The sequence below is a fragment of the Sesamum indicum genome, linkage group LG12 (genome assembly GCF_026168435.1).
Source record: "Sesamum indicum cultivar Baizhima isolate 11 linkage group LG12, ASM2616843v1, whole genome shotgun sequence".
Taxonomy (NCBI): domain Eukaryota; kingdom Viridiplantae; phylum Streptophyta; class Magnoliopsida; order Lamiales; family Pedaliaceae; genus Sesamum; species Sesamum indicum.
Window position 1 is genome coordinate 12,967,593 of NC_142668.1, and position 12,569 is coordinate 12,980,161.

A 12,569-nucleotide genomic window follows, 5' to 3' on the forward strand; every position below is an offset into this window, starting at 1 on the left:
GTACATAATACGTGACCTGTAATGTATTATCTTTCTTTTATGTAAATTCACATGCACATGCACTTGCACTGCACATCTTTTGCTCAATACGAATACTTTCATGTTGGGATATTCATAATTTCACTTTAAACTCCTTATGCATGACATGAACAATCTCACGGTAAGCCCATGTTCAATAACTGATCTTGCCTATCAGAATATGAAAAAAAAACCAAAATGGCAGACAACACAACGAAAATATGATGCTGCAGCTCTGCTACACTCAAGACAGGTGAAAATCAATTACTGTTTGCACTTCTCCTGCGCAAGCGTTCGCTGTTTCTCAATGCAGCAAGTTTGTTCTCGAGCTTTATGATACGGGCTTCAAGATCCGACAGTGCAGCCAGATTGAAATGTGAAGAACTATTGTTTGGTTCCTCAGAGTTACTTCCATGTAAATACTCTGCAACCATAACTGGTCTCACATCAGAATTTTTCCTACCTTTGACTTGTGTTGAGACCTTCTCGAATGCCACTGTTTCTGAGGTTATGTCCCCGACTTCATTCTGTGCAACATCTTTGTTTAGATTCATCTCCAATTGCGTGCTAGTAAGATATCCAACAACTGCTACTGGAGATAAAAGATTCTCTTCATGTGCAGAGTGTGAAATCCCATCACATGATGAAATCATCTCTTTGTTGTGCATTTTGCTACAAGGTTGCCAGATTACCACCGAAGAGTGGCTGATCGTTGCAGCCTCATCACATCTTGGTGGAAAACCCGGTGGAAATTCAGGATCATTTGCTGTCTTTAATAGTATCAATTTCTGGAGATATTCATTAGCAGTAGAATTCTGTCCTCCTTCAGGAACTTCACTATTATGGGCTACGTCTTCTTCTAGCTTTATTACTGGTTGGGTTCCTGGAGAAGGTTTTCCAACTGCAATACTGAGAGAATTTGGAGCAGGAAAAGGAAAAAGAAGATGTTTCTTTTTCTGTTTCCCCGGACATTTGAGTGGAAAATGTGGAGGGCCATCAGGATTGTTGGCCAATATAATTTGATCTGAATCTAGGAGATATTTGAGTGGTTTCCGAGGACTTCTTCGTTGTTTCACCAAACCTTTAAAGGCATCCACTGGACATAGCACTGCTCTCCTCCACCATTCTAGATACCGGATAGTCACGTCAGATTCAGAAAGTCTAGGTGGAAGATACAACATTTCATCATCACTCAAAGACTCGCTATAATTGTACCATGCAATTTCCGGGCTCATATTTTCCCTGGGAATCCATCTTGGAAGATCTTGATCAAATCCAAATTGCATTGCAACTCTATGAGGAAGATAAGGTTCTCGGCAATCTATCCCAACAAGCAGGGAAGCCCTCAGGCACCTAAGAAAGGACTCCAGTTCTACACTCAGACCTCCCCCCTTGATCAACTCTTCTTCTTCCTTGTAAAAGCCGGGGAATGACCAGTTATCAATAGCCAGGGCATACGGCCGCCACAGGAAAGTCACTCCAGCAGAATTGATAGCCGGCCTCACATTCCCAATCACGGACTTCTTTGGGCCGCTCCAACGAGTCACTCGCACCCCACCGGAGCTAATGAAGTTGGGTTCCGGCTGCAGTGGCTGAAGCCTTTCCCAAGCCCAAACTTGCACAAGGCTAAATGGCGACAAAAGGGTGAGAGACAAAAGACTGTCATCTTCACTCAATAATTTAGTTGATGCAGCCATTGACTCCCTCAACAAGCCCAAGTCCCTATATATGCACGCCAGAACAGCTGGACCAAGCGCTAATCGCCTTCCTCTAGCTAAATGGATCGCTGCAGAAAACACATGGCTACCAATTCTATCGAGATGGTTTCCAGGAAAAACGAACCTTGACAACCACAGGGAAAGAAATGCTTCGTGCTCAAACACGCTGCCGCTCTCCATGAACAGGTTCAACCATTGGGAATGACTATCCGTTCTGAGTCTTGCAAGATTTCTGCGGCTTTCCTCTAAAAAATGTTCAATTACAAGCAGTTGTTTAGTTTCAAGAGGCAATGAAACAGGACCACCCACAACTGAGAAACCGCCCAAGATCAGCATATCCTCCAATGTGATGGTGGACTCTCCCCAGGGGAAAAAGAACGTGTTGGTTTCAGAACACCATAGCTCCGCAATCCCAAACACTAAATCTTCATCTCTGTGGATTTTGTAAATGGACCCCGTAACTGCGTCGTAAATCCCAGCGTCTTTCCACACCGAGCTGTACCTGGAATGCATGGTCTGGACCCATGATCTCCAGTTTCTTAGTGGATACCTCCAGCCATTAAAAGCCACCTTCAGCGGCCACTGAGGTTTTGGGGTGAGAGATGGAAGCTTCAGAGACGGGCCTTCAACGGAGGTCGCCGTCGGTCTCAAAAAATATGCTTTTCTAAGGGTCGGCGAACCTCCGGTGGGTGATATCATATACTCCTCTCTTTCTTCAATGGTGGAGGAGTTTAAGCGCTGTTCCGCCATTGATGAGAGAATCAAGAAATTTGTGAGAGAGATAGAATAATGGTGGAGATCAGTTGAATACCACCGGAAAAGAAATGGAAACTGAATGAAAGGTTTTCCGGGTGATACACAGACGCAGAGTTGTGGTTGTCGTGGCCTCAAAGCTTGATCAACAAGAGGGAGGGAGAAAGGGGTTGATCTGGTGGCAGAGGTACTGTAAAATATGAAGAAAAAGGTGCATTGGTTTTATCTTCTGTTTTTTCCTTTTTCCTGAGAAGAAAATGCATGAGAGTTGGCAGGCATTCAGTACCAAACGCGCCAAGCATGTCTCTTCTCTTCTATACAACTACTTAGTAAATATTACATTTACTTGTGGAGATGTAGCCTTCATATATACATATCTATACTATATATATATATATTTATATTTATTTGAGGTGATAGTAATTTGACGAATATAAGTTTTTTATTGAGTATATTTTTATTATTGAATGATTTAATAGTACAAATGTCTTGTCAATTGAATAATGATTACGATAGATTGTATGTGTTTATGATAAGTTTGATTATTAAAAATTAACTTTATACCCTTACAAATATTTTAATATTAGCAAGTCGAGATGAGATGACAAAATATTATTCTTGTAAATAACTAGTTACATAAATGTCTAAATATGTGGATATGATTAGTGTTTTTTTGTAATGAACATTCTTGACCGAAACATATAATAGGGTGACGGAGAGGTCCGTTATTCGAATGTCACAATTGGTGGCATCGGGTCGGGGCAGGTGTCGTTGCCAAAATAGCATAACCGCTCAAAATCAAGATGATTCAAATAATATACACAATCAAACAAGAAGGGATCATAATAGAAAGTTTGTTTAACATAACATAGATAGAATAGGAAATTAGTTGAGTAAGTTTATTACATGTTGAGGTTGTAATTGTTGTGTTTGTGGACATAGTTTCAAATGGTATTAGCCCCATTGTTCTAGCTAGCTGCTTAGTAATATGCACAACCACAACTACTAATTTGCTTACATATCCAAAATAATAAAAGCTAAACTTGTTCGGTTGTAAAATTAAAGAGGATTTTTTTCCAATATTGTAATCAAACAAGTTTGTGTTGTGTCGCAGAAAACAGACCAATTTCTTTCATTCCAACCACCTTGGCCTGTCTTGTTCCTTTACTCTTCAAGGGTATATCTTATTAAACAATCTTTTTACCATACAGGTGGCATAATTTACTTGGTAAATTCTAAGTACGTTCTTTAAAATTTAATATGATTATAACTATCTTTTATTATTTTAAAAAATTATAATTTCATCCCCAAAATAGAAAATAAATACCTAATCTTAGACAGTTGAGTGGAAATTACTACAATACTTTTACTCATTTTTTTTCTTTAAGAAAATATTTGAAAAACAATAAAAGAATTTGAGGGCAAATAAAAAAAAAGCCATAAACATATTAGCATATAAAAATATGGTTGCAGTTTACACCAATCACCCGAACAATTGATACAATTTTTTAAACAAAGAAGAAAACCACCTCAAAGTGGTAACATTAGATTAACATTTGAACAAACCACACTTTCAATTTAGCTTTTGTTTCTCATTTTCTCTTTGGTGCAGGAGTTTTGCAGCTTTAACTTAAGCAAGATCCTCCTCTACATTCATTTCTCTGAAGTTCAGAAAGAGTTGCAAATATCAAAATATTGCCACTTTCAGCAGTTCTATCTGCTTCTCTTTCTCTGGAAGAAATTGCTTGCCTACAACAGCCAGACTTGCATTTTCTCTCATCACCATTAAGTGCCGTCCAGTCCGCATACATCTTCTGGCATCAGTAGTTGGCCTGACATAATTGACTTGGGTTTCTGGAGATGACTATCAATCAATAACCATAACCATGAAGATCTCAATTCACTGCGTGCATGTTTTGATGAACTTATAAGCTCTTTAAAAGATATTATAAGATGCTACAAAGTGCAATGTTTGGTAAATTATTTAGAAAAACATCTTAAGAAGTATGCATATTGACTTATTGAGGGTCAGGCAAATAACATATACAGCCATATACTCAGCTCTGCCAAGCAAACAAGTTTTTCATTTAAAAGGCATAGCAAAGCAATCAAAAGCTTTTCCCAGATTATGCAACTCACATGTCATAGCCAAACATCTCAGTGTTTTGTCATTTTAGACGAAACAACAACATGAAAAAGAAACTTGCACTATGAAAACCCAGAAACAAGATCAATGAGAAAGAATCTCTGAGATATCCGTCCCTCAGAACAGGTACCTCATCAATGAGTATCAGTCCACTGCTTTTAATCAATCAGCATCTTCTTCAGAGGGAATAAAAACAGGATGAGGTGAAGAATTTAAGGTAATTTACTTAACATGAAACAAGGATGTGAGAAACTTTACGTACATCTACCATAAAAAGTTGAACTTTAGCTTTGAAAATGATATTATGCTATTGATGTTGGGGATTTTTCTCCAAACAACAAATGTAGCACATCCCTCAGAACCAATTCTCTCATCAAGGGATTTCAGTCTACTTTTAACGTTAAAATTGTGGAAAATATCATCACGGGGATGCTACAAAATCTTGATCTTAAAAAAAGAAAGTGAATCAAATTAAAAACACTTCTCTTTGCCGGAAAAATTAAAATTATTAGGAAAACAGAAACAAACTTTGGAGCGAGGCTGGCATCAGCCAAATGCACGTTTGTGCATTAAGCCAAAGAATCTATAGCTCACGGAACATGAAGGATTTGAAACATGATTACGCAATCCCTCAGAACAAGGCTATCATCAATGGACATCAGGCCACTACTTTTATTTCAATAAGACGTTCTTCATAGGGATTCATTCAGTAATACGAGAAAAACAAGAAAAGATAGTAGACTAGCAAGAGAACAATTAACAGCAAGAACTTCCACCATGAGCGAGCAGCACACGGAGAACCAAATGGGTAACCTGACGCTAAAACGACGACGTGTACAGTCTCATTGCAGGATTTGAGGCGGCGAATGGAGATTGGTGATCACGCATGTAGGGTTTTATTGGGAAGGGGAAGTGGGTGAGTTGAGAGCCCGGCTGTTTGGGTACACGAACAATTGTACTCCTGGGCCGGCTTAAGTTTTTGATGTCCCTAGGGCGTCCGCCTATTAGGTTATTTGGGGTAGGGGAAAAATAATACTGTAAATCCTACAATATCATTTCTTTAGGGGCCGTTTGTAAGGCAGATTTATTAATGACAACGGGGTGGGTTTGGCAAAATTTAAACATGTCTTCTAAAACATAATTTGGATTCGGATTGGCCCAAGAGTCGGGATTCGTTGGGTTGAACTCGATAACGAAAGATTTTCTATCGGCCCTTTTGTAGAGTGGGTCTGATTGTGAAAGACCTAGATAATTCATGGGTAGAGCAGAAGATAAACCCGATTAATATTTTTAAAATGTTAAAAAAAAATATTTATTAACAACAATATTACATAATTTTATTAATTTGAGACAATAATAATATTAAAAAAATATTTTTTTGATAAATTTATATGTGCATATTTTAGACATTGAAATACTAAAAATTTTATAATATGCGTTACTTATATAAATATTAAAATATTTATAATATTATTTTAATTTTAAAAAATATTGATTTATGTATTATATATAAGTATAAATAAATTCGGCATATTTTTTTATATATGTATAAATATGTTTTATGAAAGTATTTATACTAATTCCAGAGTTAGTAAATTTAAATTTGACTCTACTCTTTTTAGGATTTTAAAATTAGGCAAAAAGATCCCCTACTACCAACCGTTAAATTATGGAACTTCCAAATCAAATAAAAAAAAAATATGGGACAAATGTTGTAATTTTGCATCAAAATATCTTAAAACTATCGCTAAAAAAAATTCTCAATCTCAACCAGAAGTAAAAAATAGCAACATTAGTAAAGGAAAGAGTCCCAGGGCACGGAAATCAGATGTAAAAACCCTTGGCAATCAACTAGTTATTAACGACTATAGTTCACACCTTGAAGCAAAGAGGAAAGAGAACCGGAGAGGATTTCCCTCCCGGAACCCAACACCGCCGTTGTCGGCTATACGCGTCTGCAAAGGGCTTCCATCTTGCTTGGCATGTGAATGGAGTCCAAATGGAGATGGCTGTTGACTTTGAGGCTTTGCTTCCTGATTTTGATGGTAAATGGAGTGAGATCGTGGACGGGTGAAATCCACGGCAGAGTGGTGTGTGATGTGTGTGGCGACTCTTCAATTGGCCCCGAAGACCATGTTCTGCAAGGCAAGTTCATATTTTCCATTTCGCATCAGGGGTGAATTTTCATTTGCTTGTTAGTGTCTTCGGTTCAGTTTTTGGGGTGCATTTCAGATGATTTTAATTTTGTGGAATATAAAAGAAATGGTTAAGTAACAAGATCAAAGGACTTAAGGATTGATCGTGATTGTGGGCTAGATGTACAGAACGTTGCTCATTTTGGGCAGAAAATATATTGGTTGGATCAGGGAAATTGAAGTATACTGAATGGTCGTCGCTATACTGGTTTATCTTCCACAGCAAATTGGAGCTGCCAAGACTGGGATGCTATTATCTGATTTCAATGGTTGTAGTTGAGTAAAACTTATTAACTAGAAACTAGTAAAATAAAAATGGAAGGAATTTTTTACAAAAGAACTGATTTTATTTAACTCCTTGCTACAGAATCTTCAATCGTATTTCCCAATTCCTATGTTTATCAGTTAGACGGATATTCAGTTCTAAACAGGTTTGTATGAGTGATTATGAAGTATTTGAGGCATCAGACTGTTCAAGAGGCATTGTATTAACTGGATGCTTACAGCTCTGGAGCCTGAAATGTTAATGTTGCCTATTAAGAACATAAAATCACACTTTTAAAATTGTGTGACCATAAACTGATGACAAGTTTGTTCTTCAAGCTTGTCTTTGAGTTTTTTGTTCATCACTGTATTAGCAGTGTGGCATAATTTCATATGCATTGCATGATCCTTTGCAGTTGCATCTTTTCTCCAGGTTTGACGACGAAAAACCACATAGGATAAGTAATCATAGATATAGGAAGTTTCTTGGTGATGAAACTACCAGGAATTAGGTATATTTGAACACATCATGGCAGCTCAATGGGGGATTACAAAATGACACAGATGTCACAGTACATACGTTGTCTTTGTCCGTAAATTTTGTTAAGATGAAGTGAGAAAATCACAAAATTCGGAGTTGATACACATGGTGTATGAAGAGATAGATCCAGAACACATTAAGAGATGAATATTGGAACGTCCAAATGTTGCTGTTTACTTTTTGATATCAGAAAGCTGTCTTCTGTTTCTGATGGTAACCATTTCAGTGGGAAATCTTTCTTTTCCGTTTACCAGGATAATCATTTTAATGGAATAGTATGTTTTCTGATGTAGAGAATTCTGCTTTTCTGTCTACAGGTGCTGAGGTGGCTGTGCTTTGCATAACCAAATCAGGGGAAGTGCTAAACTATCAAGCATTCACAAACTCGGACGGGGTATACACAGTGGCCGAGACAATGCCAGCAAGCGAACGTTGGGATGCATGTCTAGCCAGGCCTATCAGCAGTTTCCACAGTCACTGCACACATCTAGGAGAAGGTACCGTTGGTGTCAAGTTCAGTTACAACCACCCATCAGGCTATTCTCACACTGTCCGGCCTTTTGTCTATCGTCCAGCCATTGTTCCTGTATACTGCACTTAGAAAGTGTGATTGAAACAGAATTGTTGAAATGGAAAAACAGACCAAGTCGAGCTGTATATCTATGAAATATTATATGTATAATCACATTCTGAACTTGATTTCAATGTGTTGTTTATATAACCGGAAAGATGTAGAACCATGTGCCGACCCAATTTAAGAAGAATGGTTAGTGAGCAATGCAGTGCTTCCTTTTGACCAATGAGTCTGTATGAGAGCGCTTTGCAGGGTTTAAGTGACAGCTGCGATTGTACGTAAATGTTTGGTCCTTGTTGCTGCTAACTGCTATGTTCTGCTCACAAGTAGATGTGTGTAGGTTTTTTGAGATTTTTCGGGGAACTGATAATGAAATCATGATGGATGTTCACCAGATGGTAAAGAAATAACATTTAAGTCTATGTTAGTAGATCTTATCCCCTAACTTATAATTCTCTTCAAGAATTAGATGCCTACCGCAATCTAATTGTGCAGAATTGCACCTTCAGTTCTAACAATTAGAACAAGATGAAAGTCTAAAGTAAATATAAAAAAATACAATATTTAACTTTGAGAAGAAGAGAGGAGAGGTAATGGCCGAATTTTGGCCTCTAAAAGCCTTATTGTCGCCTGCCATCTGTACCCCTTATAAGAGGTGGAATCCTTCACTTCAAAATAATGTGTGATGGGTTTGAATTAGAATCTTATTACTTATTTTGTCTCGACAAACCCAATGCTTTGTACCAGAAGAAAAGAAAGTAGCGGAAGATGATAATATCTAATTTGGTATTTTCAGAAATTATTATTGTATTATTACAAAAAAAATGAAATTGGCAAAAAGAGGTGTGAGTGGATTGAGAAGCTTGCTCTCGAAATCAATTCTATCAGAGCCAGGTTTCGATCCTGGGACCTGTGGGTTATGGGCCCACCACGCTTCCGCTGCGCCACTCTGATTTGTTGTCTAATCATTCCTTCACTAAATAGAAATCAGCGTTACAATAAACTAAGAATATTCGGTGCATATCCAAAGCATGATCGTAGGAATATTCATTCATTCAGCATAATGTAACGTTCAGACACCCCGCAACATTCCTCAGATGTCCCCTACCTTATATTCCATAATGTAAAAGAGATGGTGTATAACTAAATTATTTGTTATATTATCCCACTATTTTAATCATTGTTGGGATGGAGTATTTTTGAAATATGAAAATAATTTGAAATGAATTAGCTTAATTGTTTTTAACTAGATCAATTACAAAATAATAATTAATATGAAATTGATGCTCGTTTTTGTCACTTATTTTTTCTTGATAAAATTTATATATTAATTAGAAAGTTGATCATTCGTTGCCATTTTGTTGGAAGGTTGGATTGCGCTATTTACTCATTGTATTGTTTTCTTGAGTTTATACCGATTTTTAGATTCTACTAGCATTTGCCCCGCGCGTTGCACACGGTGACAAACTATTTGCATAAAAATAATTTAAAGTCATATTATTAATTATATTTTATATTATCAAACAAATTATTTTTTTGAAAAAACAAAATATAAAATAAAATAAAACGTTCTCTTATTCAAATTACACCAGAAAATTAATTAAAAGATATTGCAAATGTCAACTTGAATTTCAAATGAGATATATTTTTCTTTTACGATATTTCTATAAAAATCTAAACCCATTAAAATTATTTGAACTTAATATTTGTTTTGCACTGATAATATCAATACATAAATATTAAGAAAAGATATTCAAATTGCTGAAAAAACTACTGAGTCATTGATCATTGATAAGTAATTTTTATTCTATTTAAATTGAATAGTTAAGAATAAATGTACAATGATAGATATTTTTATTAATAAAAATATTTTTGTTCTTGTTTGAACAACATTTTTTATTAATAAGATTTTTAATGTATAAATGATCATACAATAAAATTACAAAAATTAGTCTCTTCCTTTGTAGAAAATTAGGGTAAGTATTTAAGATTTACTCTCTGCCAATTATATCAAATAATTCTTTCCTTTTTCTTGGACTTTTCACTTCTCTTCCTCCTTTCACTTTTTTTTTTCTTTTTTATTTGAACCAAACGAACTTTTCAAAATTTCTTTTATACACGTAAAATGCATATATTAAATAGAATAAAAAATATAATTAAATTTGCAATAAAAAATGGATGTGGTAGTCTTTGTAGCGTGGAATAAATCCACAAAATTCATCTAATTAAACAAATTACTAAATCAAAAGAACAAGCAAAACCACATTGTTTCTTCTAACATTTTCTTAATACAAATTATTTTCCTACCTAACTTTAGAATGTTAAATAATAATAATAAGAACCATTCTTTTCCTTAATAATTAGAAAAGAAAAAACACGAAAAAATTGGAATTGGATAATACATATATATATATATATATATAATTTTTATGGTACAAAAGATGTGTTTTCAGCAGGCTCTTCAGTCCAATCCGAGTTGGGGTCGCTCCAAGACCTGGGCCTCACCCCAAACTTGAAGAAAATTACCATTTCCATGACCTCAAACACCCTCCACCCATCCAGTACCTCATTCCAAACCCCGCTCACGATGCAGTAGTTGTTGTTATACGGTGCTCGGTGGTGCGCCGTGTGCTGCATTCGCGATACCAGCACTCCGCCGTCTTGCAGCGCCACCACCACCCCCGGCAGCCTGCTCTTCGTCGTGTGTGCCCACGCGTGAAACTGCTGGCTGAACATAATGCAACCGGCGCACACTCCCACGAACCCAAGCAACACCGGATCGTCGCAGAGAAGATTTATGGGAAGGACAGTGAAAGTAACCGCCCTCGCCAAAGCGTGTAAGTTGTTAGCAAACTCACGGCGCGTGATCGTCCATGGCCACTTGTGGTGCCCTTGAAACGCTTCGATCTGGCCGCCGAAAACTGGGGTTTCGGCGCCGCCGTAGTTGTCGATGCCCCAGTGGTAGATTCCCGAGCCGAGATCCGCCAGCACGTAGCCGACGAAGCCAGCTAGGACAGGCTCGAGCCAAATGTGGGAGTCGACTGCCCCTACGACAGACTTCGCTAGAGAAACGAGCACGGTGGTGCAACCTCCAGCTAGCCATGCACGGTGCGACCAGGTTGATTTCAGAGTGGGGTCATTAAGCACGGGGGGGCGGGAGGTAACCGGGTTGAGGAGCGTGGGTTCTAGGATCAGTGGGTCGGAGTTGGGACGGCGGGGCTTGAGCGGCGCGGTGGCGGAGCAATGAACTCGGGCAGGAAGAAGGGAAATTCGGGCGTGGTGGTGTGACAAATTGGGCCTAAGAGATGGAAGGCGTTGAGGCAAAACAGCCATTGAGAAATCGCAGCAGTTGGGAAAATAAGCAAAGTATGTGAATTGCAGCAGTGGTTAATAGAACAGGAGAGTGAGAGGGCATGGGAATGAAATTGGTGGTTTGAAATGGAAGTGTAATTTGTGTATGAAATGTGGTTGGAGTGAGAGTTGCGTGGGGCTATTGGAGTCGTGTACAATTTGTGTTACATATTTTCTTCCATTTTCAAATGGACAAAAAATAAAGACAAGGAAGACAACCCTCCACCTCCTATTTAATTCACAATTTCATATCAACCAATTAAATATTTTATTTTATATATATATATATATATTTTGTTTCTTGCATGCCCATAAAAGTTGTCTTGTAAACCAATGTTTCCTTTTATATGTAAATTACATGCATGTAATATCAATTTTTATTTGGACCAAGGATTTCTTAGCATAGTGGTTGAGACTAAGTTGAGATCCCTTAAATAAATTTGATGTCATAGATTCGAGTTTCATGTGGGTATTTGTTACACTTCATGTGAATATTTATCACATTTTATATGAATTATTATAATTTATTTGTACCTAATTATTAGTTGAATTGATATATTAATAAAAAAAATTAATTTTATTTGGATCCACGTAATATATATATAAGATAAGAAGTATGAGTAAATGTCAATTTAAGATTAAAATACATATATATATATATACATAGAGAGAGAGGGAGAGGGAGAGGGAGAGGGAGAGGGAGAGGGTGGGGGGAAGTTCATTTAATCTACTTAATTAACGACTCAAGTACAGTAAAACCTTTATAAATTAATAAACTCTCTAAAATAATAAAATCTTCCAGTCTCGACTTGGGCCTTTATAAAAAATCATCAAATTCGATAAGATAATAAGATAATAATTTTTAAAAAAATTCCTTTATTAATATTAGGTCCCATTAAAACTCTAAATTAATAATTCATAAATATTACAATTATAAATATTATGATAATTGCTAAAATATGAAGTTTGTAATGCTTTACGCATTTGATCATTCATAGATAATTTTGTG

The 12,569-nt window shown here is 36.7% G+C and overlaps 3 protein-coding genes, 1 long non-coding RNA gene and 2 other non-coding genes across 7 annotated transcripts; 1 reads left to right on the plus strand and 5 right to left on the minus strand.

Moving 5' to 3' along the window:
* Positions 1–111: 111 nt before the first annotated feature.
* Positions 112–2,694, minus strand: LOC105175145 (uncharacterized). The gene has a single exon (XM_011097491.3). It carries the CDS (start codon positions 2,484–2,486, stop codon positions 279–281), a length of 2,208 nt encoding a protein of 735 aa, XP_011095793.1. The 5' UTR covers positions 2,487–2,694; the 3' UTR covers positions 112–278.
* Positions 2,695–3,915: 1,221 nt separating this feature from the next.
* On the minus strand, positions 3,916–5,703 carry LOC110013001 (uncharacterized). 2 transcript variants are annotated; one of them, XR_002288130.2, is made up of 2 exons: positions 4,766–5,703; positions 3,916–4,343 (listed from the first exon to the last, which is right to left on the minus strand). It is a non-coding gene; the product is annotated as an uncharacterized LOC110013001 (long non-coding RNA). The 2 variants fall into 2 exon arrangements; XR_002288131.2 differs by having other exon boundaries at positions 3,916–4,392.
* LOC148784869 (small nucleolar RNA R21) lies at positions 4,985–5,067 on the minus strand. The gene has a single exon (XR_016063455.1). It is a non-coding gene; the product is annotated as a small nucleolar RNA R21 (small nucleolar RNA).
* Positions 5,261–5,338, minus strand: LOC148784870 (small nucleolar RNA R21). Its single transcript, XR_016063454.1, has one exon. It is a non-coding gene; the product is annotated as a small nucleolar RNA R21 (small nucleolar RNA).
* Positions 5,704–6,441: 738 nt separating the features above from the next.
* On the plus strand, positions 6,442–8,340 carry LOC105174848 (Pollen Ole e 1 allergen and extensin family protein). Its single transcript, XM_011097069.3, has 2 exons — positions 6,442–6,780; positions 7,953–8,340. The coding sequence occupies exons 1-2, from the start codon at positions 6,624–6,626 to the stop codon at positions 8,234–8,236; spliced, it is 441 nt and encodes a 146-aa protein (XP_011095371.1). The 5' UTR covers positions 6,442–6,623; the 3' UTR covers positions 8,237–8,340.
* A 2,102-nt stretch (positions 8,341–10,442) lies between these two features.
* LOC105175146 (fatty acid desaturase 4, chloroplastic) lies at positions 10,443–11,846 on the minus strand. Its single transcript, XM_011097492.3, has one exon. It carries the CDS (start codon positions 11,540–11,542, stop codon positions 10,637–10,639), a length of 906 nt encoding a protein of 301 aa, XP_011095794.2. The 5' UTR covers positions 11,543–11,846; the 3' UTR covers positions 10,443–10,636.
* Positions 11,847–12,569: the final 723 nt, after the last annotated feature.